Consider the following 24,853-nt stretch of genomic DNA (forward strand, 5'->3'; position numbering starts at 1 on the left):
CCGCCCTACAGAGCGCCTCATGGACTGAGAGCTACTCTGGGCTTCACCCGAAACTGAATGATGCGAGGTGGATAGTCTGTGTTTGGACTCCTTGTGTGATTTATGTGACTGACCTGAACTCTTGGACCAATATCTGCACACTGGAAAAGAATGTCAAGTTTTCCCTGAGGGAACAAGTCTGTCAGATTGAACTTCGAGCTCCAGAGCAGTGTCGGAAGTTGTAGAAAAAAGGCCATAAGAGCACAAAGTTGGTGAATATGTAGAAGCATCGAAGTCCCAACCTAGGTAGGCCAGGGCCTATACAGAGCCGCATGGTGCAACCTACCGACTCACCGGCTGAATCTTCCATACTGTGTGTTATGTAAGCATTACACATTTAAGGATTCAGTAGTCTGGACAGTGGATAAAAGCAGTTTTGAAACATCTTGCTACAGAGCAACATGTAACCAAAATATACCATACCCTTTGACACTATTGAGCTTTTGGACTTTGAATGGTAGTATCTACAAAGATACACTAGCAGATTTATCAAACACTCACCACATTATTGAGCTTTTTCATGTCGCAGAAGTTTTCCACCAACAGACGGCAAGCCTCCTCCACTCCCCAATGTGCAGCAGCATGAAGAGGTGTCCAGCCATCCTTGTCCTGCACGTTGGTGTCAAAGCCAGCCTGCAACAGCAGCCTGCCGAGAAAGACCATAAACATGGTTTGTCAATAATTCAAACATCAACAAGTAGATGCAATGTGGACACCAAGCTGCTGCACACCACTGTTCTATGAACAAAGAGTCAGTAGTACTAGGAAGGACTACAGCTTTAAGGTACAGAACTCAGCTTCAAGGACTGCTCGATTAGATGGAACGATCTCTTACAGTGGTGTAAGTGGACTGTACTCATCGATGTACCTTCTTCAAAGATCATCAAGCAATGCATCCTGCTTTTAATGAGCCTAACCTGTAACTTCTTTTATGCTTATATGGCGATTTTCATTTAATTCAGCTGGAGTTTATGTTCAGTGTTTTTGCCAACATAATTTAGCATTTGCTAATTTCAGACAAAGCATAATTGTTAGTTTATGATGCTAGGTAGATTAATTCACATACATTTACATTATTTAAATCTTTATTCAAAATCACCAGATATTCATTAAATGATTTCTGTACATTAGTTGCCTTGTTTAGACAATTTAGCTCTTAATTGAGAACTCTTAACAGATTAGATCATTCACACCTTAATCCAAACCATCTGCTAAATGAGTTCATTTTACAATCCAAATTACAACGATACTTCAATTAGTTTTGTAGCACCTTATCAACTCCTTCCAGAATATTCAAGGCTTCAGATAACCTATCATGCGTTTGTGATGGGTGCACCTCAACCACGTTTCAATACAAAACACTTGTTTACTTCTCGTGTGTCATTCCCTTTTGTTCAGAGACACATTTGCTTGCACCAGTAGGACGATGCAACTATTCTCTCTGCAGAATGTTCAGACAGAATAGTTAAGTGTACAAGATTATACAGTTGCAGCTTTAAAAGGAAAGAGCACATCAAAGTGAGGACCGGCTCCACATTGCACCACCAGTAGGTTTGAGAAGCTACAAGCTTTTGTTCCACTATCAAGTAAGCAAGTAAAAAAAATATATATATATAAATAACCAACCATGATAGCTCTGGCACGCTGCATCAAAGTAAGTTCACCTACAACTAACAGAAAAACACCATTATGTAACAAGGACCAGGAACTGCTCTGTACCAGTTGAAGGCTTGACAAGTACTGTGGCATGAGATTCCTTCTATAAACTCTCCTCTACAGCAACTGTGTGATCAACCATAAGAGGATATAGCCCTATAGTCTGCTGCCGAGAGCTTTACTGATTGTTTAATAACCTGTACCAAAGTGAAAATTCTAAACCCCCGCCAAGGGCCTTTGACAAGGGATCGAGCCTTTGGAAAAATGATATAGTCTGAGGAAGAAAGCCTACTTTCCACCTACAGAGAATAAAATGGAAACATTGGATTGTTGAAGCAGAAGGCTTATAAAAGCTTTCATAAGCCCGGAGGCAGTTTGTGGTCTTCAATGGAGCTCCCAACATTTTAATGTTCAATGTTATATACACTTCAAGCATAACAGGTCATTAAAAGCAGCATGGCAAATCTTTGCAGGCACTATAGCATTATAATTAATTGAATTTTAATCTGAAAAGGCATACTAAGCCAATCAGCTATCTGCCCACACATACTAACTACACTTACAAAAAGCAATGGAAAGTCCACTCTGGTTCTCATTGGGAAGTGAGTCACTACCCCAAATTGGATGAGGAAGATATGGATGGTCCACATTTTTGGGAAGGAAAGCCTATCATAACAGGAGACCTTATGGCTCATCTCAATAGGCTACTATACTTCCTTATGGTTACATCGACCTGAAATGTTGGCTTTTCACTGAGGTAATGCTTAAATAAGAAAACTGTGTACTTTCAGGGCTTGTCAAGAATGAATACTTTGCTGTCTTGCTGCATAAACGTCAAAAAGTGATAAAATGAGTTTCAAAACTTGGAGTAGACCTTTATAACTACTGTGTTCTTATCAGGATTCCCAGCTCTTAGCGATTACTGTTGAACGTGGTTTGCTGAAACGTGGTAATGGAAAAGGAAAATGTTACGTACCTAGTAGGAATCTGTTCGTAGCATGAACACGCTTAGCATAATCCCACCATCTAGTGCTGGGCTCGGAAGTGTGCAAGTTGTTTGCCACTCTTGCTGGTAATGCGCATGGGCATCAACTCCACTGTTAGTGTTTTCCCCACACGGCAGGTGAAATGGAGTGGAAGCACAGTAAGATGTCCATGCTAAATGAATGTGAAATAACTTGAAACTAACCGCAACCTACACAGATGTGTGGGGAGGAGGGCAGCGCATGTGAATCTACAGCACTACAAAGCAGTCCTCCTCAGAAAGCGGTGGTTAACCTGTGGGGGTTGCAGTTTGAAATAATGTATGAAGAACCACTTAGCCAACATTAGATTGATGACGGGATGGCACATCTACACAGTAATGTTTGCTGATTGTATGTGGTGTAGACCATGTAGCTGCCTTACATATGTCAGCTATAAGTATATTTCTTAGAAAGGCCATTGAAGCTGCTTTTTAGGAGCGTATTGAGATTTAGGAGGGATGGGTAAGGATTATGTTACTTATTCTGTAAGCATCTGTTTGTGGCATGTAATGCAGTAGATTCACATGCTTTGCATAGTTCTACCATCTAATGTTGGGTCCGGATGTGCACAAGTTTTTTTTCTTCGAAGAATCTTCTGGAGTCACGAGGTAAAGTGACCCCGTCTCTCGGTGATCGCGCGCATAAGCATCGACTCCAGTGTTAAGATTGTTTTCCCACAACTGGGTGAGAATGGAGTGTGATCAAAGTTTTAGAAAGAGATATTCATGCTTCTAAGATGGCCATTATGGCCTTTTTTTCAAGGAGTGAATAGAAGTTAGGTCCAGTACATGCTTGTTTGCTTTTGGTACTTTAGTTTGTTATTGTGTCAAATTTAGGTAATTAAATACCAGTGGAACCATTGGAGCGCAGTGCATGTCGCCTCTATAATAAAATACGATGATTATTCCCCAGCCGATACCAATTTTACCTCCAAGATGGCCGCCGGTATCGAGTTTAACCGAAATGTAGCTAAGTAAGCTTACATTTTTACTTTTTCCCCAACAAGTTCATTCCTCTTCCCAGTTTTCAGGAATTTAATATCAGAATTAGATTAGAATCCCTTTCATACGATGTAAGTAAAAGCTTATTTCCAGATCGACATCGAAGAGAGTTGCAAGATGGCCGCCGCTTACCGGTTAGAAGCGTGAATTCCGGGACTAGCCGGTTTCTTAGGCACTCTGATTCATGGGGGACCGGTTTCATCCATATGAGCCCTTATTTTGATGGGCTGCATGTTAGAAAGAGAAGAGCATTTAGGATAAAGCCTTTGGGACCAGTAAGAATGAGAAGGTTGCGGAGATGTATGTTTGCTATGGTCTATTAGGATGTTTCTTCAATCTGAATTTGGACCTCATGAGTCTGTATCACTTCTAGTGCATTTGAGAGACGCAGGAATCTAGTTACAGCAATCCACAAACAAGCCCATGGGAGGGTAAGTGGTGCATGTAATTTAACTGTCACCTTTTGCAGCCCTTAGAGTATAGTTTGTTTTAGAAAATATTTCTAAGACATACTCCCTAGGGTGTTTCACGTATAGACTTGGGGAGCACATGGATAGATAGTTTGGTCACTGCATAAACAGCATGCTCGATCATGTAAATAAGATTATGGGTAGTTCTGACTTTTTCATGTGGTTTTTATTGATTATGTTCACTAGATTGCACTTGTATATAAGTTTTATACATGTGATGGTGTTTTGGTGGTAGTAGCCTATATTCTAGTGAGCTCTAGTGATTAAGCTTACATGTATGTTTACATTTATTAGGTGTGGTTCTCTCCACTAGTCCTGAGGAGGCCCAGAGCTATAGGGGTCGAAACGCATCGACTGTATATTTTTCGGAGGTTGCACTCAAAGTTGAACTTTGCTTGTAAACGATCACATACCATAGGACGTTCCATTTTTTCCCTTTGAAAATAAGGACGTTGTAGGCCTTGGATTTAAGCAACCATCCCACACATGTGGATCTTCAACATAATTGATATGGACACCACATGGCTCCGTAAATTAAGGAGAGGACTGTTGGATTAATTATTCTTGTCTTTAATGTTTATTGTTTAGTTGCTTAGATTTTAAATGTTTGTTAGATGTGAGACATTGATCTGAAACGTTGACTTTGGTTGATGTATATACAAAAATGACTGCTATAATTTGAACTGTTGTCCCAGTTAGTGGGTGGGGCAAGATGCTATTATTAAAAAGCAATTTAATTGCATGCTCAATGATTGATTTATTGCATCATTGACGTAACTTTGCTGTGTATATATTTTTTCCTACAACTTGACCACTTCTTTCTACAACAGAGTTGCATAGACTGTAAAGCAGTGCCTTTCATAAAGGGGTGGTTATCCCATGGGTGTTGTGGTTGTCTGAAAAAGAGTACGAAGCACTGCCTGTCAAACATTTGCTTGTTGACGAGCTAATACATCTACACAATAGTGTTTAATAAAAGTGTGTGGATTGGACCATGTAGCTGCTTTACAAATTTCAGCTATTAGAAAGCCATACATGCTCCTAAATGACTTGACTTGAGTGCACTCTAGGTGTAGGCAAACTTCTTTTAGCTTTGGTGTAACCAGTTTGGATACATTTCTCTATCCTTCTAGAGATACCTGCTTTAGATATAGCCTTTCCTACGTGGGGAGGTGAGAAAGAAAAAAAGAGTTGTTTAGTTTTACAAAACTTTATTTCTGTTAATATGATACATTAAAAGCTGTTTTTACATCTAACAGGTGCATGGCTCTTTCTGCAACTAACTCAGGTTGTGGAAAGAAAAGTGGCAATTTAACAGTTTGGTTTAGGTGAAATGCAGAAACTACCTTGGGTAGGAAGTTTGGGTTGGTCCGTAAGACTACCCTATCCTTATGTATCTGAAAAATGTCTCTTCCAACATTAATACCTGAAGCTCACTAACACATCTTAGTGAGGTGATTGCTATTTAAACAAAAGGTACTTTCCATGATAGAAACTGCGGTGAACAGTTATGCAATGGTCCAAATAGAAGCCCCATAAGACTAGTGAGTACCATGTTAAGATTCCAAACTGGTGTAGGAGGCACTCAAAGTGGAATTACTCTTTTTAAGCCTTCCATAAAAGCTTTAACCACAGGTATTTTCAACAATGATAAAATGAGTCTGTTTTGCATGTATACAGCTACTGCTGCAAGGTGAAGACGTATTATAGTATATGCTAGGCCACAAGTTTGAAAATGAAGTAAATAGCATACAATATTTTGAATAGTCGCTTTGAAGGGTTAAATATGCTTGTGGCGACAATAGGAAACACATCTTTTCCACTTAGCAGCAAAGGATGCCCTAGGGGCTGGTTTACGTGCTTCCTTAAGAATAGTCATGCATTCTAAAGGAAGATTCAAATATCCAAACTATGATCTCATGAGCCAAATCACAAGATTGAGTTCTTTGGGACATGGATGCCTGATTTGTCCGTGGTTCTGAGTGAGAAGATCCTCAGAAGATCCAGGTGTAGGGTAAGCTTCTCATGGGGTACTACTGATAGTTCGAGTAGCATGGTGTACCATGGTTATCGTGCCCAAGTGGGAGCTACTAGAATGAGGGTGAAAGACGTCTGCCTGAGCTTCCAGGCTACAAACTGAAGAAGAGGAAGCGCTGGAAAAGCATAGGCAAATATCCCTGACCCCTTCACCCATAGAGCACTGCCTTTGAACAGCGGGTGAGGGAACCCGGAGGTGAAGTTTGAGCATTTTGCGTTGTTTACAGTTGTGAACAGGTCTGTGTGTGGAAAACCTCACCTTGACTTGAGGTGAGAGTTCCCATTTGTGGACTTGTTGCTGCATCCTGCTGAGAAAGTCGGCAAATTGGCTGTCCATCCCTGGGAGATATTCTGCTAACAAGTGAACGCAGTGTCTTATTGTCCAACGCCAGTTTGTCTGAGACAGGCATGATAACTGTATAGAATGCATCCTACCCTGTTTCTGCAGAGAAAACATTGCGGTTGTGCTGTCCGTTCTGACCAGAACAACCTTGCTTGTTAAGTGAACTAGGAAAGCTTTGAGCGCTAGATGAATGGCTTGAAGGTCCTATTAATTGATGTGTAGGACTTGGTGTTTGGAGTCCCATCTATGGATAGATTTTGTAGGTGACCCCCCCCTATCCTGACTGAGATGCATCCGCTGTAAGAGTGATCTGGGGAACAGCAGACACTCCTGCAGCGGACGCATGAGTACTCTTGCATATGGTACTATCACAATACAAGATACCACCATACTTAAAATCCCTTTAACTTGAACTGTTGATTGGGGTACACCTGCAGCAGCAGGGTTGTGATATTTGGAATCCTGACTGCATTTGGGTAAGCTAGTCCTAGCTGTGTGTTGAGGACAGTTTCTTGATCCGGCTGGATCTGTGAAGATGTGATTTCTGAATGTTGATGGTAAATCCCAACTGATAAAGAAGATGAAGTGTGGTCTGGCTGAGTTGCAGACATAGTGGAAACATACTGGATTTGATGAGTCAGTCGTCCAGATATGGGAAAACAAGAATACTCTGTCTGTTTAGATGTGCTGCAACTACTGCGAGACATTCTGTGAAGACACAAAGTGTGATAGTAACTCCGAACGGGAGTACTTTGAATTGGTAGTCTTTTCCATGTATTACGAAAAGGAGAAATTTCCGGTGAGCTGGCTGTATTGGAATGTGAAAAAAGGCATCTTTTTAATCTAGTGCGGACATGAAATCTTGTTGTAATAGAGGGATCACATCTTGAAGAATTACCATTTGAAAGTGTTCAGAAAGGATGTAACAATTGAGGGCCTGAGATATAGGATAAGTATAATGTATATACTTTTGTGCTCTTCTGATGAAATAGAACTGGTTCTATGGCTCCTTTGAGCGAGAGGCCTGCAGTTCTTGATTGAACAAATTTAGATGTTCCATGGAAAATTTGCGTTTGCAAGGTGGTATCTTTGGAGGCATTTTGATGAGCTCCGGGCAATAACCATATTGGATAACATCCAACACCCACTGATCTGTTGTTACTGTTTTCTAAGTGGGAAAATATTGCTCTAGGCAACTCCAGACAGGTGTCAAGTGATAGAGGAAATGACAAGAGTCATTCCTGTGGAAGGGGTAGCAAGAGTGGATGCACCTTTCCCTCAACCTTTGGCATTGTTTCCACTGTAGGTACCTCTGTAATACCCTCTTGAAGAGGATGCTGGGTGGTGGTGTCTAGAGGAGAGAGGAATCAGATGACATTTGTTTGCTACCCTGTTTAAAGGTAAGTCATCGAAAGGAACCACAACTGATAGGAGTTGGAAGTGTCCCCATAGACTTGGCAACTTCAGTGTCCTTTTTCATCTTCTCTAGGTCTTGGGCAAGCTGGGGACCAAAAAAGCGTTGCTGATCATAAGGAGGATTTAAAAGTTTGCTGCCCTTCTGGTTTAAACATTCGGCGATCCTGCAATGTCTCTTTAGATCGAAACGACTGACAGGCCTCACAACTCTCCTCGTCGTGGTTGGGAGACAGGCAACGATTGCAAACCAAATGTTGGTCTGCGTGCAGGTATTTAGCATGGACAGAACTGAAAAGGAGTCCGATCCATCAGCAGCGCATTAACTTCCAGTTCAGATGCACAAGAAGAACCAAGAGGTGGCCGACCGGGCAAGGCCTAAATGCTGCGAGTAGAGCCTGTTGTATCAACAAAGGACTATTTTCTTTCTGCTTTTGATGGCTGGGTATGGAACACAAACAAAAACACCACAAGAGTATGAGGGTGTACAATGGGAGCCCGAAAGGGTCCAAACCAGAGCACCAAGGAACACGTCGGAACCAGATGGCGGAAAGAAAACAATCTAACAATGGAGTCGATGCCCATGAGCACTATCACCAAGAGGAGGGGTCACATTTTTCCTCGTGACTCCAGAAGATTCTTTGAAGAAAAACAACTTGTACACATCCGGACCAAACACCAGATCACAGAAGTATGCAAAGCATGTGAATATACAACCACACATGACACCAAACAATTCTTTTAGCTTTAGCCTAATCTGTTTGGATGCATTTAACACTCCAACGTGCAATGTCAGACTTAAAAATGGCCTTTCCTTTCTGTGGTTTTGAAAAGACAAACAGCTGTTGTGTTTTTCTAAATGATTTGGTTCGATCAATATAATACATAATGGTTAGTTTTACATCTAGGTTATGTAGAGCCCTACCCCCAAACGACTCTGGTTGTGAAAATAATTAAGGTGAAATTGGGAGTCTACGTTTGGAAAGAATTTAGGATTGGTATATAGTACTACCCTATCTCTATATCGAGAGGAAGGGCTCTTCTAAAGTTAATGCCTGAAGTTCACTGACACGTCAGAGAAGGTATTGCAACTAGAAATTATACATTCCAGGATAAAAACTGGAGGAGGCAGGATTGGAGGGGCTCAAGTGGAGGGCCATTTATCTTGTTAGTACACTGTTAAGATTCCAAGTAGGGGCAGGTGGCACTTTAGAGGAATAACTTTTAAGGCCTTCTAGGATGGCTTTAATGAAAGGAATCCAGAATAGAGAAGTTGGTCTATTTTGTAAATTAGCGGCCACTGCTGCCAGGTGTAGCCTTATGGATGTAAAAGCTAGATCAGTAGTATGTAAACAGAATAGATAACAGACAATGTGCTAAGTACTGGGGTTTAAAGGGTTGATTTATTTGGAATGACAGTAGTAGACAAATCTTTTCTACTTTGCAGCATAAGCACAGGTAGTTGGTCTGCGCATTCCTTAAGAATGTCCCTACAGGGTTGCTGTGGGCTTCAATAACCAAACTCTAGGACTTAAGCCAGATAGCAAGGCTGAGGGGTCTGATTTCTCCGTGATTGTGTGATAAGTTCCTGCCTGTTCAGTAGTACTTTGTGGGGAACTACTGAGTTCTTACAGTGTTGTGTTGACATGCCCAAGTGGGAGCTACTAGAATGAAGGTGAAAAATGTCTGCCATAGTTTGCGCACCACAAACAAAGTAGTGGGAGAGGAGGAAAAACATAAGCAAATATTCCAGACCAACTCATCCATAGCGCATTGCCCTGGGATTGTGGGTAAGGGAACCTGGAGTCAAAGTTTGGGAATTTTGTGTTTTCTGCTGTGGTGAAAAGGTCTATTTCTCAGTAACCCCAGCGCGGAAAGTATGGAAAGAGGACTTGCGGGTGGATCTGCCATTCGTGGACTTGTTGACACCTCCTGCTTAGGAAATCTGCAATGTCATTGTGCATTCCAGGAAGGAATTCCACTAATAGGTGAATGTTGTGTCTAAGAACCCATCTCCATATGGTCTGGGATAGGTGAGAAAGCAGAGTGGATCTGGTTTCTCCCCCCCCCTGCTTTTGGAGATAGTAGAAGTAGATCAATTTGATGAGGACTATTTTTCCAATCAGGTGAAGGAGAAAGTCTTTTAGCGCTAGCTGAACAGCTAGCAACTCCAGGTGACTGATGAGAGATGTTTCTAACCGAGCATCCAGTGTCCATGGATAGTGAGATCTTGGGCATGTGCTTCCAATCCCATGAGTGTTGTGCCCACTGTTATGGTTCTCTGCGGAACTGGGTCCCTGAAAGGCGGTCTTTCTAGGAGATTGCTAGTGTTCTACCATTGCAGAGACTGGCAAGCTTGACAGTTGACCAACACTAGACCCTCAAATTGACCCTCTGCATTAGATCATTGGTGTGCTTAGCACTCTTTCAACAAACGCATGTTAAGTCTGGCATGAGGTACTATGGGTATGCCTGAAGCTATCAGGTCTAGGAGACTCATGGCTGTCCTCACTTATCAGCTCAAGAGGTTGAAACAGTGGAATAAGCATTTGGAAGGATTGAATCCTGGCAGCATTTGGGTAAACTATACCTCGTTGTGAATCAAGGACGGCTCCTAAGTAGAGTTGAAGCTGTACAGGCTGGAGTAGGTGATGGTGAAACAATTGATGAACTAAATTTATGGCAGCTTGAGTGTTGGAAACACTGGTAATGAGTATCGCTTTTGATGAGCCAATCATCTAAGTATGGGAAAACGTGTATGTTTTGCCCGCGCAGGTAGGCTGCTACCACTGTGAAACATTGTGTGACGAACTTGAAGCCACTACAGTTCGAGCTCCACAGAATTGGATCTGGTTGGTTGCTTCAAGGAGGAGTCTGATTTCAGCTTCAAAGCAGCTTTAGGCACAAAGGGTTTCAATGCCAAGTGCCCAAGCTCCGACACAGTCTGCTTTGACACTGAGTTTTGGCACCAGGGCTTTCGCCTCTGATGTTCAGCTCAAAATGCGTGGGAGTCTGCTCAGGAGCATGAGTCTTCTGCTGCGTTTTGCATCGAGGCAGGGCTGAGCATTTCAGGCACAGCTATTTGGTGCAGACTATGGCCCGAAAGTAGTAGTGGCCCAATGGAAGACTTTGGTCTGTCTTGGGCAGGTATTCGGCCCTTAGGATGGACTTGCTGGGGCTGGGATGGACGGGGTTCTGTACTTACAGGCTGTACACCGGTGTGAGGTCATGCAACTCAAGCTCAGGCTCCAAGCTGTCCTCGTGGGAGAAGGAGCTCTTATCTGCTGCCGACCCCTGGTGAAACTTAAGGAGGAAAGTTACACTCAATCTGAAAAAGTCCTGAATGTCGCTGTGTCGAGACATCTTGAATCATCCAGCCTGTCGATCGCTTAACGTCTTCTTGGACAATGGTTTGGAAAAAGACACACCTGATGTTGGTCGGTGCAAGGAAACGGTGTGAGAGGGCAGAACCGAAAGAGCTTCCATTTCATCACCAAACAGACATGGCGCAGATGTTATAGAAATAGAAGTACTGACCGGGTGGGGGGTGGAGTCCCAAGGGCCACGCAGTTGAACCAAGTCACCCCGATGAGACAGATTATTGAAGAATGAAAATGTCACTTACCCAGTGTACATCTGTTCGTGGCATTAGTCGCTGCAGATTCACATGCTGTGCATAGTCCGCCGTCTGGTGTTGGGTCGGAGTGTTACAAGTTGTTTTTCTTCGAAGAAGTCTTTTCGAGTCACGAGACCGAGGGACTCCTCCTCCTTTGTTTCCATTGCGCATGGGCGTCGACTCCATCTTCGATTGTTTTCCCCGCAGAGGGTGAGGTAGGAGTTGTGTATGTTAGTAATAGTGCCCATGCAATGGAATGAATAAGTATGTACAAATTAAAGTTTAAGTAATATATTTACAAATGTACAAATGTTGAAGATTACTTCCAAACGGCTACAGGCTCCCGGGGAGGCGGGTGGGCGCATGTGAATCTGCAGCGACTAATGCCACGAACAGATGTACACTGGGTAAGTGACATTTTCAGTTCGGTGGCATGTGTAGCTGCAGATACACATGCTGTGCATAGACTAGTAAGCAGTTATCTCCCCAAAAGCGGTGGCTCAGCCTGTAGGAGTGGAAGTAATTTGAAATAAAGTTCTTAGTACGGCTTGACCTACTGTGGCTTGTTGTGCGGATAGCACGTCTACACAGTAGTGCTTAGTAAATGTGTGAGGCGTAGACCATGTGGCTGCCTTACATATTTCGTTCATTGGAATATTTCCTAGGAAGGCCATGGTAGCGCCTTTCTTTCTCGTTGAGTGTGCCTTTGGCGTAATGGGCAGCTCTCTCTTTGCTTTAAGGTAGCAGGTTTGGATACACTTAACTATCCATCTGGCTATACCCTGTTTTGATATTGGGTTTCCTGTATGAGGTTTTTGAAATGCAATAAACAGTTGTTTTGTTTTCCTAATTAGTTTTGTTCTGTCAATGTAGTACATTAGTGCTCTTCTGATGTCTAATGTATGTAGTGCCCTTTCAGCTACTGAGTCTGGCTGTGGAAAGAACACTGGTAGTTCTACTGTTTGATTTAAGTGGAACGGTGAAATAACTTTTGGTAAAAATTTAGGATTGGTACTTAGAACTACCTTATTTTTGTGTATTTGAATAAAAGGTTCCTGTATAGTAAACGCTTCAATTTCGCTTACTCTTCTTAGAGATGTAATGGCAATGAGAAATGCAACCTTCCACATTAAGAATTGCATTTCGCAAGAATGCATGGGTTCAAAAGGTGGACCCATGAGTCTTGTTAAGACGATGTTGAGGTTCCATGAAGGAACAGGTGGTGTTCTTGGTCGTATAATTCTTTTTAGGCCTTCCATAAACGCTTTAATGACAGGTATCCTAAATAGTGAAGTTGAATGGGTAATCTGCAGGTATGCAGAAATTGCTGCGAGGTGTATCTATGGAAGATAAGGCCAGATTTGATTTCTGCAAATGTAGTAAGTATCCTACTACCTCCTTTGGAGATGCATGTAATGGTTGAACTTGATTACTATGGCAGTAGCAAACAAATCTTTTCCATTTACTTGCATAGCAGTGTCTACTGGATGGCCTTCTAGCCTGTTTTATGACCTCCATACATTCTTGGGTGAGGTTTAAATGTCCGAATTCTAGGATTTCAGGAGCCAGATTGCTAGATTCAGCGATGCTGGGTTTGGATGCCTGATCTGTTGTTTATGTTGTGTTAGCAGATCTGGCCTGTTGGGTAGCTTGACATGGGGTACTACTGACAGGTCTAGTAGTGTTGTTTACCAGGGTTGTCTTGCCCATGTTGGTGCTATTAGTATGAGTTTGAGTTTGTTTTGACTCAATTTGTTTACTAGATATGGAAGGAGAGGGAGAGGGGGAAAAGCGTATGCAAATATCCCTGACCAATTCATCCATAGAGCATTGCCTTGAGACTGCCTGTGTGGGTACCTGGATGCGAAGTTTTGGCATTTTGCGTTCTCCTTTGTTGCAAATAGGTCTATTTGAGGTGTTCCCCAAATGTGGAAGTAAGTGTTTAGAATTTGGGGGTGAATCTCCCATTCGTGGACTTGTTGGTGATCGAGAGAGGTTGTCTGCTAGTTGATTCTGGATCCCTGGAATAAACTGTGCTATTAGGCGAATGTGGTTGTGAATCGCCCATTGCCATATCTTTTGTGCCAGGAGACACAGCTGTGTCGAGTGTGTTCCCCCCTGTTTGTTTAGATAATACATTGTTGTCATGTTGTCTGTTCTGACAAGAATGTATTTGTGGGTTATGATGGGTTGAAATGCTTTCAACGCTAGGAATTCTGCTAACAATTCGAGGTGATTTATATGCAACTTCGTTTGATGTACGTCCCATTGTCCTTGGATGCTGTGTTGATTGAGGTGTGCTCCCCACCCTGTCATGGAAGCATCTGTTGTCATCACGTATTGTGGCACTGGGTCTTGGAAAGGCCGCCCTTTGTTTAAATTTATACTGTTCCACCATAGAAGCGAGATGTATGTTTGGCGGTCTATCAACACCAGATCTAGAAGGTGACCCTGTGCCTGTGACCATTGCGATGCTAGGCACTGTTGTAAGGGCCTCATGTGCAGTCTTGCGTTTGGGACAATGGCTATGCATGAAGACATCATGCCTAGGAGTTTTAATACCATCTTTGCATGTATTTTTTGTGTCGGATACATGGCTTGTATAACCTTGTAAAATTTTTTAACCCATTGTGGACTTGGAGTGGCTATCCCCTTTGTTGTGTCGATTGTCGCTCCTAAGTATTGCTGTGTTTTGCACGGCAGAATGTGTGATTTTGCATAGTTGATGGAGAAACCGAGTTTGTAGAGGGTTTGTATGACATACTCTGTGTGGTGTGAACACTTTGTTAGGGAGTTGCTTTGATTAGCCAATCGTCTAGGTAGGGGAACACGTGTATTTGCTGCCTTCTGATATGTGCAGCTACTACTGCTAGGCATTTTGTAAATACTCTTGGTGCGGTTGTTATACCGAACGGCAACACTTTGAATTGGTAGTGTATTCCCTTGAATACGAACCTTAGGTATTTCCTGTGCGAGGGATGTATCGGTATGTGGAAATACGCGTCCTTTAGATCCAAGGTTGTCATATAGTCTTGTTGTTTTAGCAGTGGTAATACGTCTTGTAGCGTGACCATGTGAAAGTGTTCCGATTTGATGCAGATGTTCAGTGTTCTGAGATCTAAGATTGGTCTCAGTGTTTTGTCTTTTTTTGGTATTAGAAAGTAGAGTGAGTAAACTCCTGTGTTCCTTTGTGTACGTGGTACAAGTTCTATTGCGTCCTTTTGCAGTAATGCCTGAACTTCTAATTCCAGAAGGTCTAAATGCGGTTTTGACATGTTTTGTGTTTTTGGTGGGACATTTGGAGGGATTTGGAGAAATTCTATAAATTCTATGCAATAACCATGTTGGATAATTGCTAAGACCCAAGTGTCTGTTGTTATTTCCTCCCAAGCTTTGAAAAATTGGCTTAGTCTTCCCCCCACTGGTGTTGTGTGAAGGGGTTGAGTGACTTGTGAGTCACTGTTTGGTTGTAGGGGTTTTGGGACCTTGAAATTTTCCCCGGTTTCTAGGGAATTGTCCCCCTCTGTACTGGCCCCGAAAGCCTCCCCTTTGGTACTGTCCCTGGTAGGTAGGCGGTGTTGATTGTGAGGTGCTGGCTTGTGTGGCTTGACCCCGAAACCCCCCTCTGAAGGGTGTTCTGCGAAATGTGCCAAAAGTGCCTCTGCCCTGCGGGGAATAGAGTGCGCCCATGGCCTTGGCTGTGTCAGTGTCCTTTTTCAATTTTTCAATCGCCGTGTCCACATCGGGTCCAAACAATTGTTGTTCATTGAACGGCATATTGAGCACTGCCTGTTGTATCTCGGGTTTAAACCCGGATGTGCACAACCATGCGTGCCGTCTTATGGTTACTGCGGTATTTATTGTTCTTGCAGCTGTATCCGCTGCATCCATAGAGGAGCGTATTTGGTTATTAGAGATATTTTGTCCCTCCTCAACTACTTGTTTTGCCCGTTTCTGTAATTCTTTGGGTAGATGCTCGATGAGATGCTGCATCTCATCCCAATGGGCTCTGTCATATCGCGCTAGGAGCGCCTGAGAGTTCGCGATGCGCCACTAGTTTGCAGCTTGTACAGCAACCCTTTTTCCAGCTGCGTCGAACTTGCGGCTCTTTGTCCGGAGGTGGGGCGTCGCCTGATGTGTGCGAGTTGGCTCTCTTGCAAGCTGCCCCTACTACAACTGAATCTGGTGGCAGTTGTGATGTGATAAAAGCAGGGTCTGTGGGCGGTGCTTTATATTTTTTCTCCACCCGTGGAGTTATCGCTCTGCTTTTGACAGGATCTTTAAAGATCTGTTTTGCGTGCCTTAGCATTCCCGGGAGAATAGGTAGGCTTTGATAGGTGCTATGGGTGGAGGAGAGGGTGTTGAAAAGGAAGTCATCCTCGACAGGTTCTGAGTGTAACGACACGTTATGGAACTCTGCTGCCCTAGCTACCACCTGTGCATACGCTGTGCTGTCCTCGGGTGGTGAGGGCTTGGTAGGGTACGACTCAGGACTATTGTCTGATACTGGGGCGTCATATAGGTCCCAAGTGTCCTGGTCATCTTGGCTCATGGTGGTATGAGCTGGTGAATGTGATGGAGTTTGTGCCGGTGATGTATGAGTTACAGGTGGAGGAGAGGGTGGTGGAGTTACTTTCTTCACCACTTTTGCTTGTGGTGTTTGTTCTTGAGTTTGGAACTCGAGTCTCCTTTTCCTCCTGATTGGGGGAAGAGTGCTGATCTTCCCTGTCCCACTCTGTATGAAGATCCGCTTCTGGGTGTGGTCTACGTCAGTGGATTGTAACTCTTCTTCAAATCTGTGTTTGCGCATTTGAGAGGACAGTGATTGTTCCTCTGAATACGAGCTGGCAGTTGGTTCGGTTGCAGGGCGTTTTGGCACCGAAACTGTGTCTTTGCTTGTTTTCAGCTCCGAGGAGAATTTTCTCTTTTTTGTAGTCGAGCTTTCTCGGCGTCGATCATCCTCGGTGCCGCTGTCTCTGCGTCGAGCAGCTTCGGTTCCGCTGTCTCGGCGTCGACCCTTTTCGGCAGCACTTTCTCGGTCCCGAGATTGCTGCGTGCCTGTGTCTCGACCCGAGTCGGACGATCTCGGCACCAGTTCGCCCTTTTTCGGTGCCGATGGACGGTCACCTATTTTAGGGGTTGAGCCATGGCCTGTTGGCAGTGGCGTCCCCTGGGCCTTGTCTGTTTTCCTGTGTGGTGCTTGTTTCGACGTCTTACTCACGGTTTCTTCGACGTCGAACTCCTCCGAGTCCGATTCATGGATGGAGAAGGCTTCCTCTTCTTCTCCTTGTTCCTCGAACCCACGTTGTCCTGTCGGCGTGGACGCCATTTGCAACCTTCTGGCTCTTCGGTCACGGAGCGTCTTTCGGGACCGGAACGCACGACAGGCCTCACACGTCTCTTCCTTGTGCTCGGGCGACAGGCACAAGTTACAGACCAAATGTTGGTCTGTATACGGATATTTGCTGTGGCATTTAGGACAGAATCGGAACGGGGTCCGTTCCATCGGTGTCTATTTTATACGCGGTCGGGCCGACCAGGCCCCGACGGGGGGTCGAAGTTACCCCGAAGGGCTCCCGGAGCTCTTCACGATTCGGTGTCGATTCTATCTAACCCGATACCGAACGAAACAATACCGACGTAATTTTCCGAAGTTTTGACTATCTTTCCGTCCCGAAACCCAGAGCGAAAAGGAACACGTCCGAACCCGATGGCGGAAAAAAAACAATCGAAGATGGAGTCGACGCCCATGCCCAATGGAAACAAAGGAGGAGGAGTCCCTCGGTCTCGTGACTCGAAAAGACTTCTTCGAAGAAAAACAACTTGTAACACTCCGACCCAACACCAGACGGCGGACTATGCACAGCATGTGTATATGCAGCTACACATGCCACTGAACAGATAGATTACTAACCGCAACTGAAAATAGTACAGTTAGGTCTTAAGTAGCAAACTACGATGCCAAGATGGAGCAGAGGAGCACACGTCCGAACCAGACAGTTGAGGAAAGCAATCCAACAATAGAGTTGATGTCCATGTGCATTACCAGCGAGAGGATGAGTCACTGTCTCATGATTCAAAAGACTTTCTTCAAAGAAAAACAACTTGCCCACTTTCAGACCCAACATTAGATGGCGGGATTATGCTTAATATGTGTATCTACAGCCACACATGCCTCAAACATGTACTTACCGGAAACTGCAGTTCTCCAGTATTGGTGTCTTTTATAGAATGGCATGCTTAAATCATTCTTAGCTGACAAGTGGGAGGTTCAAGGAACATCCAAAAAGCAGCATTACACCAAACATATCCTGCAAAGCCTTACAAATATCACTATCGTCCTAGTCACATCATTTGAAAAGAATAAAACGTCATCCAATCAGATTGCAGTATCCTGATAACCACCTCCCCTCAGGCTACCATGCTTTATAGTTTCTAGCACAAAGGTGAGGAACAAATAACTTTGCTAGGTGAGCCGACGAGTAGGAGGGTTGTTCGCATGTGAATCTATGAAAGATACCAATACAGGAGAACTACAGTTAAAGGTAAATACACTTTTCTTATCCAGTACTTGACATTTCATAAATTCACATGCGTGAATCCAAACAGAAAGCAGTTAAGTGCATGATCATCATTGTGGATAGAGGGAAGGAATTAAAAAAAAAAAAAAAGTCTCAACATATTAGAAAAGGTGACGTAATAGTGCCAGTCCTACTGCCACATCCTTTTGTACTTTTTAATCTAAACAGAAATTCTGAATGATCACAAGTCTATTTTTCCATGTTACTGCCCTACAAATGTCTTATACTGACACCAGTAAAAATGGAGCGGTGAAAGTGGAAGCAATCTTTGTGGACACTGCTTTCACTTTTCCCTCCAGAGGCCTTCTTGCTTTGCAATGTCAGCCTTAAAGCTGTAAAGATACGAGCTTTGTTGTTCTAAAACAGAACAGCTTTTACAGAGAGTACCATAGGGTGGCAACAACTGATCTGATTTCTAAATTTCTTAGTCATATCCATATAAAATTTCAAGCATCTTCTAACGTTTAGAGTACTAGATGCTCTTTCGACTACATCCATTAGATGTTAAAAGAATGATTTAGAGCAATAAGTTCATTTAAGTGAAATTCGGATGGTATACTCGCAATCAACCATGGGTTTGTCTACATAAAATATGATCAACTTGAAACCACATATATGGGTCCTGTGAGAATGTCTTGTATGGCCACCCTGGAAATATGTGGATTGATGCTGCTAGGCCCACAGTATATGTGCTCTGACCTTTCCAATTGGTATGTTGCAATTGGATAATCCCATCTAGGCATATTTTACTTACCTATAAAGCAGGCCCACTGGAATAATGCGACAGGAGAGGGCCATAGTATGTGGCAATGTTGAGTAAATTATGCAGCAAGAGAAAGCAAATTAAGTGTTATAATGCAGCACACTCTAACAGTATCACTTAATTATTTCATCAGTTTAAACTTAGCAACACTTTCTGGGCATTGGTTGTACCTTTTAGTACCAGTTTAACATCATAATATTGCAATAAGCGACAGAAAGGTGACCAGCCTAACTTTTCAAAGGGCCTTCCACTGCGCAACACGTCACATTGTTAGTAATGTTTGAACAATTTGAGCTAAAAACATTTTTTTTTAAATTCTGAATATTATGCAGCAGATGGAATATGCAGCAAATCTATAATCATGCTTAAATTGCCACTGTCTCACAATTCCAGTTGCCCTGCCTTTAATTCCCTAGTATACGGTACAAAGTGTACCCAGTGCTAGTAAGTTAAATGTTGTTAGTGGACTGTAGCACATATTGTGCCACCACTACAGTGAAAAGGTGAAAACCTGGCCTAGTCGGGTAACTTTTAAACTGCTAACCTTTCTATAGGTAAACACTTTTTGCAGGTCAAATTCTTCTCTTTTTAATATTTACAACTCACCCCTAAGAAAGGCCTCAATAGCCCACAAAGCAGGATGCTAAATATTAAAAAGGACATGTATCTTGCACTCTGAAAGGACAGACGAAGAACTACACTTGCTAAACCTTTGGACCTCAGGAACAAAGGCTGCACGTGCTGAACCAAGACAGGACTTCAGCAATAGAAGGGCTGCTCATACTGTCACCTTTGTGGCAAAAGACTCAAAGGGCTGGACCTACTCCCACTGGTGCCAAAGACTAGGAAGGGGACTCCAAGGTGGTCAAACTCCTGTAAGCTTCAGGGAGACAAATGTTAAAGGCACCTGTTTCTCCAAAGTGCCAAGCTGACCAGAAACCACTGTACTTGCCTTGCACTCCCCTGTGTAGCCCGTTAGAGTAAGTCTTACCCCCCAAAGCGGTCTCCAAGGACCTAACCCCTTGGCTGGTGAAAAAGTGTGTTTTCTCCCCAGAACTACAACTTGCAAGCCAAAGGCAAAAGAACACTTTTAGACGGAGTCTGAGGTTCGAAGACTCCCGCTACTTGTCAATTCATGGGTAGCCCTAAATGCAGTAGAGAACCAAAAATTCACCTGTACGTCATCGTTGTGCCCAAAACACTCCTCAAGCTGCAGGGGACTGCTCCAACCTCACCATCAACTAGAAAAAGAACCACAAATGTTTCTAAGTTTGAAGGTAAAATTCTACTGAGACAAACTCCATGCCCGCATGCGACCCAGACTTACATCGCAGTCAGTCTGAAACTATGACTTTGCCCTGGACCATTGCATTTGAGGCTCATAGTCTACTGCTAAAAATGAAAAGAAGTGATTTACAAAACTTTTTGGAACTTCCAAAATTTTTACAGTGAAAAAGAGTGGTTTACGCAAAAAAAGAAGGAAAAAAAGCCACAAAATTATCCCAACAGTAGGCATAGATAGTTTTGGTGGAAGGATGCCTGGCTGCCATGATGGCACAAACTTCAGGAGGGAGCTAAAAAAAAAAAAAATCAACTGTCACTGCTCAATCTCCATGCAAGAAGGTGGAGTGTGTGCAGGTTAGGGGGATGGAACCTGCCCTTTTGCTGAGACAGGAGAACATACCACACAGGCAGCCTGACCGGAGGACAGATGCTCATGTTCAGGGGTTCTGGATAACACTCTCCCTGCCAAATCTGCAACCACTAGGGTGTCTTTGACCTAGTGCTCCTGATTGTCTTGAGAACTCTGGGCAGAAGAGCTGTCAAGAGCAAAGGGTCATGAGTTCCATTTGAGGCAGAGCACATATACAAGCAAGACTTGCATTGAAAAATTCAGCACCCAGGAGTGCTGTTATTGCATGTTGTCAGCGGTGCCAAATACAATGAGCCAAGGTGGTCAGCAAGTCTAAGAAAAAACTTTGTACCACCTCCCGATGTAGACAGCATTTGTGATTCACACAGCAACAACGCCTGAGTTGGTGCATCCCGGCGTTGACAGATCTCATCAGGGGCTGTACGACCAGGAAACTCTGAACATTCCAGCCATGTGCAGAGGCACAGACCCTTAAGGAGCAGGGTCCACAACCCCATCCTATCCTGTTTGTTGCAGCACCACATGGTGGTGGTGTTGTCTATGAGCACCTGAACCAGCCTTCCCTTAACGGATAGAAGGAAGGATTTCAATGCCAGCAAATAGCTCTCAACTCCAACAAGCTGATGTGGGGTGGAGATTCCTCCGGATGCCAGAGAACTCCGATCTCCACCTTTTCCAGATGCAATGATAAAAATAATGTCACTTACCCAGTTCCGCCATCTAGTGTTGGACGACTCCTCTAGGTCACAGTGCGCATATGCATCGACTCCTTTGTTAGATTGTTTCCCTCAAAAGGGTGTATGTAGGAGTGAAAGAAGGTAAATATGCTATAAAAGTATAAGTAAATAAGATGTCCATGTAAATGTATATACATATGTACAAATAAACTGCAACTACAACAGGCTTCGGGGGAGGGTGCATGTGAATCTGCAGCACTACATGCCACGAACAGATGTACACTGGTTAAGTCACATTTTCCATTCAATGGCATGTGTAGCTGCAGATACACATGCTATGCATAGACTAAAAAGCAGATGCTCTCCCCAAAAGAATCGGTGGCTAGCCTGTAGGAGTTGAAGTTGTTTGAAATGTTTTTAGGACAGCTTGACCAACATTGGCCAGTTGCTTTGAAAATAAATCCACAGTAATGCTTTGTAAATGTATGTGGTGTAGACCATGTGGCAGCTTTGCATAGGTCTGCCATTGGTATGTTTAATAAAAATGCCATAGAAGCACCTTTTTTCCTAGTGGAATGAGCTTTAGGTGCTATCAAAAGTTGTTGTTTTGCCTTAATGTCACATGTTTGAATACATTTAAAAATCCATCTAGCTAATCCTTGTTTAGAGATAGGGTTACCTTTATGTAGTTGTTGAAAGGCAACGAAAAGCTGTTGAGTTTTTCTAAACTCTTTTGTTCTATCCACGTAATACATTAGAGCTCTTAAGGTCAAGAGTGTGAAGGGCTGTTTCAGCAGTTGAATCTGGCTGTGGGAAGAAGACTGGGAATTCCACTGTTTGGTTAATGTGAAAAGGCAATTCAACCTTTGGCCAAAAATTTTTTATTACTTCTAAGTACAACTTTATGCTTGTGTACTTGGAAAAAGGGTTCCTCCAGAGTGAATGCCTATATTTCACTAACTCTTCTTAATGAAGTAATTCCTAACAAAAAACAACTTTCCAAGTTAGAAATTGAATCGCACACGAATACATGTGTTCAAATGGTGGTCCCATTTGTCTTGTGAGTACAATATTTAGATTCCAAGGAGGAATTGGTGGTGTTCTAGGTGGAATAATACGTTTTAGTCCTTCCATGAAGGTTTTAATAAAACTCTAAAGAGAGGTATGTTGTATAGTTTGTAAGTATGGGAAAAAACGGCCACAGCACACAGAGAGTAATGTCCAACAATGAAACCAGCAAAGATATTGCTGGTGTGGTACTGTAGGTTCGGAGAGGAATTGTGTTGAAATGAGTCTCAAATCCGGTTTGTAGATGTTGTCTTTATTTGTAGATGCTTAGAAAGCATTAGATCATCGTGGAGATACAGCCAACACGTGTTTCGTCACACAGGTGACTTTATCAAGGCTGTAATACAGTAATGACAACAAATATTGGATACATATCTGTGTATTGTACTCCAGTGTAAAAACCAGAGAACGTAACTATTAGGTGCGAGTTTGTGTAGGTGAATAATAGAAAAACACGGCTATAAAGGTGAGTAGTGACGGGAACGCAATTAGGCAACATGAAAATACTAGGTAAAACCCCATGGTAATGTGAAAAATGTCTAAAAGACATAAGTATTTAGAAAGTTAAAATTGTAGGCACTATGTAGTGCTGTGAGCACGCAATAGGTATGCAAAGTGGTAGAATATTGCAAGAATAAGAGAAAGCAGGGAGAAAAAGACAGTATAGACAACACAAAAGGGGGGAGATACGGCTAGGTGCATGAAAAAGCTAGAAGGAGTACTGAGGTAGGTGTGACCCGAAGGGCATAGTTGAAGGGTAAAGTAATTACCTGGGGCCGTTGGTTTTTGAGTAGGTAAGTGGTGGTGTATAGTGGCGAAGTATCTCTGTACTTAATGAATAGGGCTGTAAAAAAGTTAATGTAATGAGACAAAGAGAGAAAAAGTAATGGAATAGACGGAGGGGATAGGTAATAGTGTGTAACAGGACAGTTGGACAAAAACGTAGAGAAAGAAAAAAGAAAATAATGGAAAGTAAACTTAAGCAAGTCCGGAGGAGAAATTGGTGGGAAAAGTTAGATAGGAGAGAAAAGAAAAGCTATATATAAAGATATGACATTAAAATGGTTAATGAGAACATACCTGAGTTGGATGGTACAGAACTGTAATTAGAATGGCTGCGCCAAGCAGCTACAGGTACGTAGGTAAGAGGCTTGTTTGGTAATGAAGATTGGGGAGGCCCTGATAAGCCTGAAAAGTAACCTAGAATTTTTAGCAGGGAAGAAAAAGTAGAGTATAATGAAAGGGCAGGATGAATGGCACCAGAAGACTAGAAATGGAGATAACTATAAAAGAGAAGGTAATGGGGAAAGCGGAGTGTTACCGTAAGCGTAAAGCGAATATGGAGTAAAGGCCTTGTACAGCCGGCATGTATAAAAGGTACAAAACGAATGCTCAAACGGTTAAATAAAGGTAATTAAGTTGAGGGAAAAGTTTGTAAGTATGGTGCTATGGCAGTAAGATGAATTTTAATAGATGAGAAAGCTAAATTTGCCTTTTGTAAATTAAGTAGGTAGCAAACAATATCTTGTATTGATGCTGTAAGTGGGTCAATATTTTTAGATTGACAGTAAAAAACAAAACGTTTCCACTTGTTAGCATAGCATTGTCTAGTTGTAGGTTTGCGTGATTGTTTGAGAACTACTATACATTCTAATGGAAACGGCAAGTATCCAAATTCTATGACTTCAGGCGCCAAATCACTAAGTTGAGACGACTGGGACTGGAATGTCTGATTTGACCTTTGTTTTGTGTTAACAAATCCGGTCTGTTTGGAAGTCTGCAGTCAGGCACTACTGACAGTTCTAGGAGTGTTGTGTACCAATGTTGTCGTGCCCACGTGGGGGCTGTGAGCATCATGGTGAGAGAAGTTTGACACCTTTTATTGACCAGAAATGGAATTAGCGGGAGAGGGGGAAAAGCGTAAGAAAATATCCCCGACCAGTTGATCCATAGAGCATTGCCCTTGAACAGAGGGTATGGGTGTCTGGATGCAAAGTTTTGACATTTTGCATTTTCACTTGTTGCAAATAGGTCTATTTCTGGTCTCCCCCACTCTTGAAAGTACTGTTGAAGTACCTGAGAGTGAATCTCCAATTCGTGTATCTGTTGGTGTATCCTGCTTAGCAGGTCCGCTAGCTGATTGTGTATTCCTGGGAAGTATTCTACTAGTAAGTAAATGTGATTGTGAATTGCCCATTTCCAAATTGTTTGGGCTAGAAGGGACAGTTGAGATGAATGTGTTTCCCCCCCCCCCCTTGTTTCTTCAGATAATACATGGTTGTCATACTGTCCGTTTTTATCAAGACAGTTTTGTGTTTGAGAAGGGGTTGAAATGCTTTTAGGGCAAGGAACACAGCTAATAATTCTAAATGGTTTATGTGATGAGTTAACTATTTTGAATTCCATTCCCCTTGTATGGTAAGGTTGTTGAGATGAGCTCCTCAACCTATCATTGATGCATCTGTTATTGTGGTCTGAGGCACAGGGTCCTGAAATGACCACCCCTACAT

General features: G+C 42.9%; 1 protein-coding gene across 1 annotated transcript in view; it reads right to left on the reverse strand.

Moving 5' to 3' along the window:
- The window catches only part of PPP1R12C (protein phosphatase 1 regulatory subunit 12C), a 615,622-nt gene that overhangs the window by 428,519 nt on the left and 162,250 nt on the right, over window positions 1-24,853 (reverse strand). The window contains exon 5 of the mRNA XM_069201799.1: window positions 541-685. Coding sequence (XP_069057900.1) covers window positions 541-685 — 145 coding nt within the window. The remainder of the gene's footprint in view (window positions 1-540; window positions 686-24,853) is intronic.

Source organism: Pleurodeles waltl, chromosome 7 (genome assembly GCF_031143425.1).
Source record: "Pleurodeles waltl isolate 20211129_DDA chromosome 7, aPleWal1.hap1.20221129, whole genome shotgun sequence".
Classification (NCBI taxonomy): Eukaryota; Metazoa; Chordata; class Amphibia; order Caudata; family Salamandridae; genus Pleurodeles; species Pleurodeles waltl.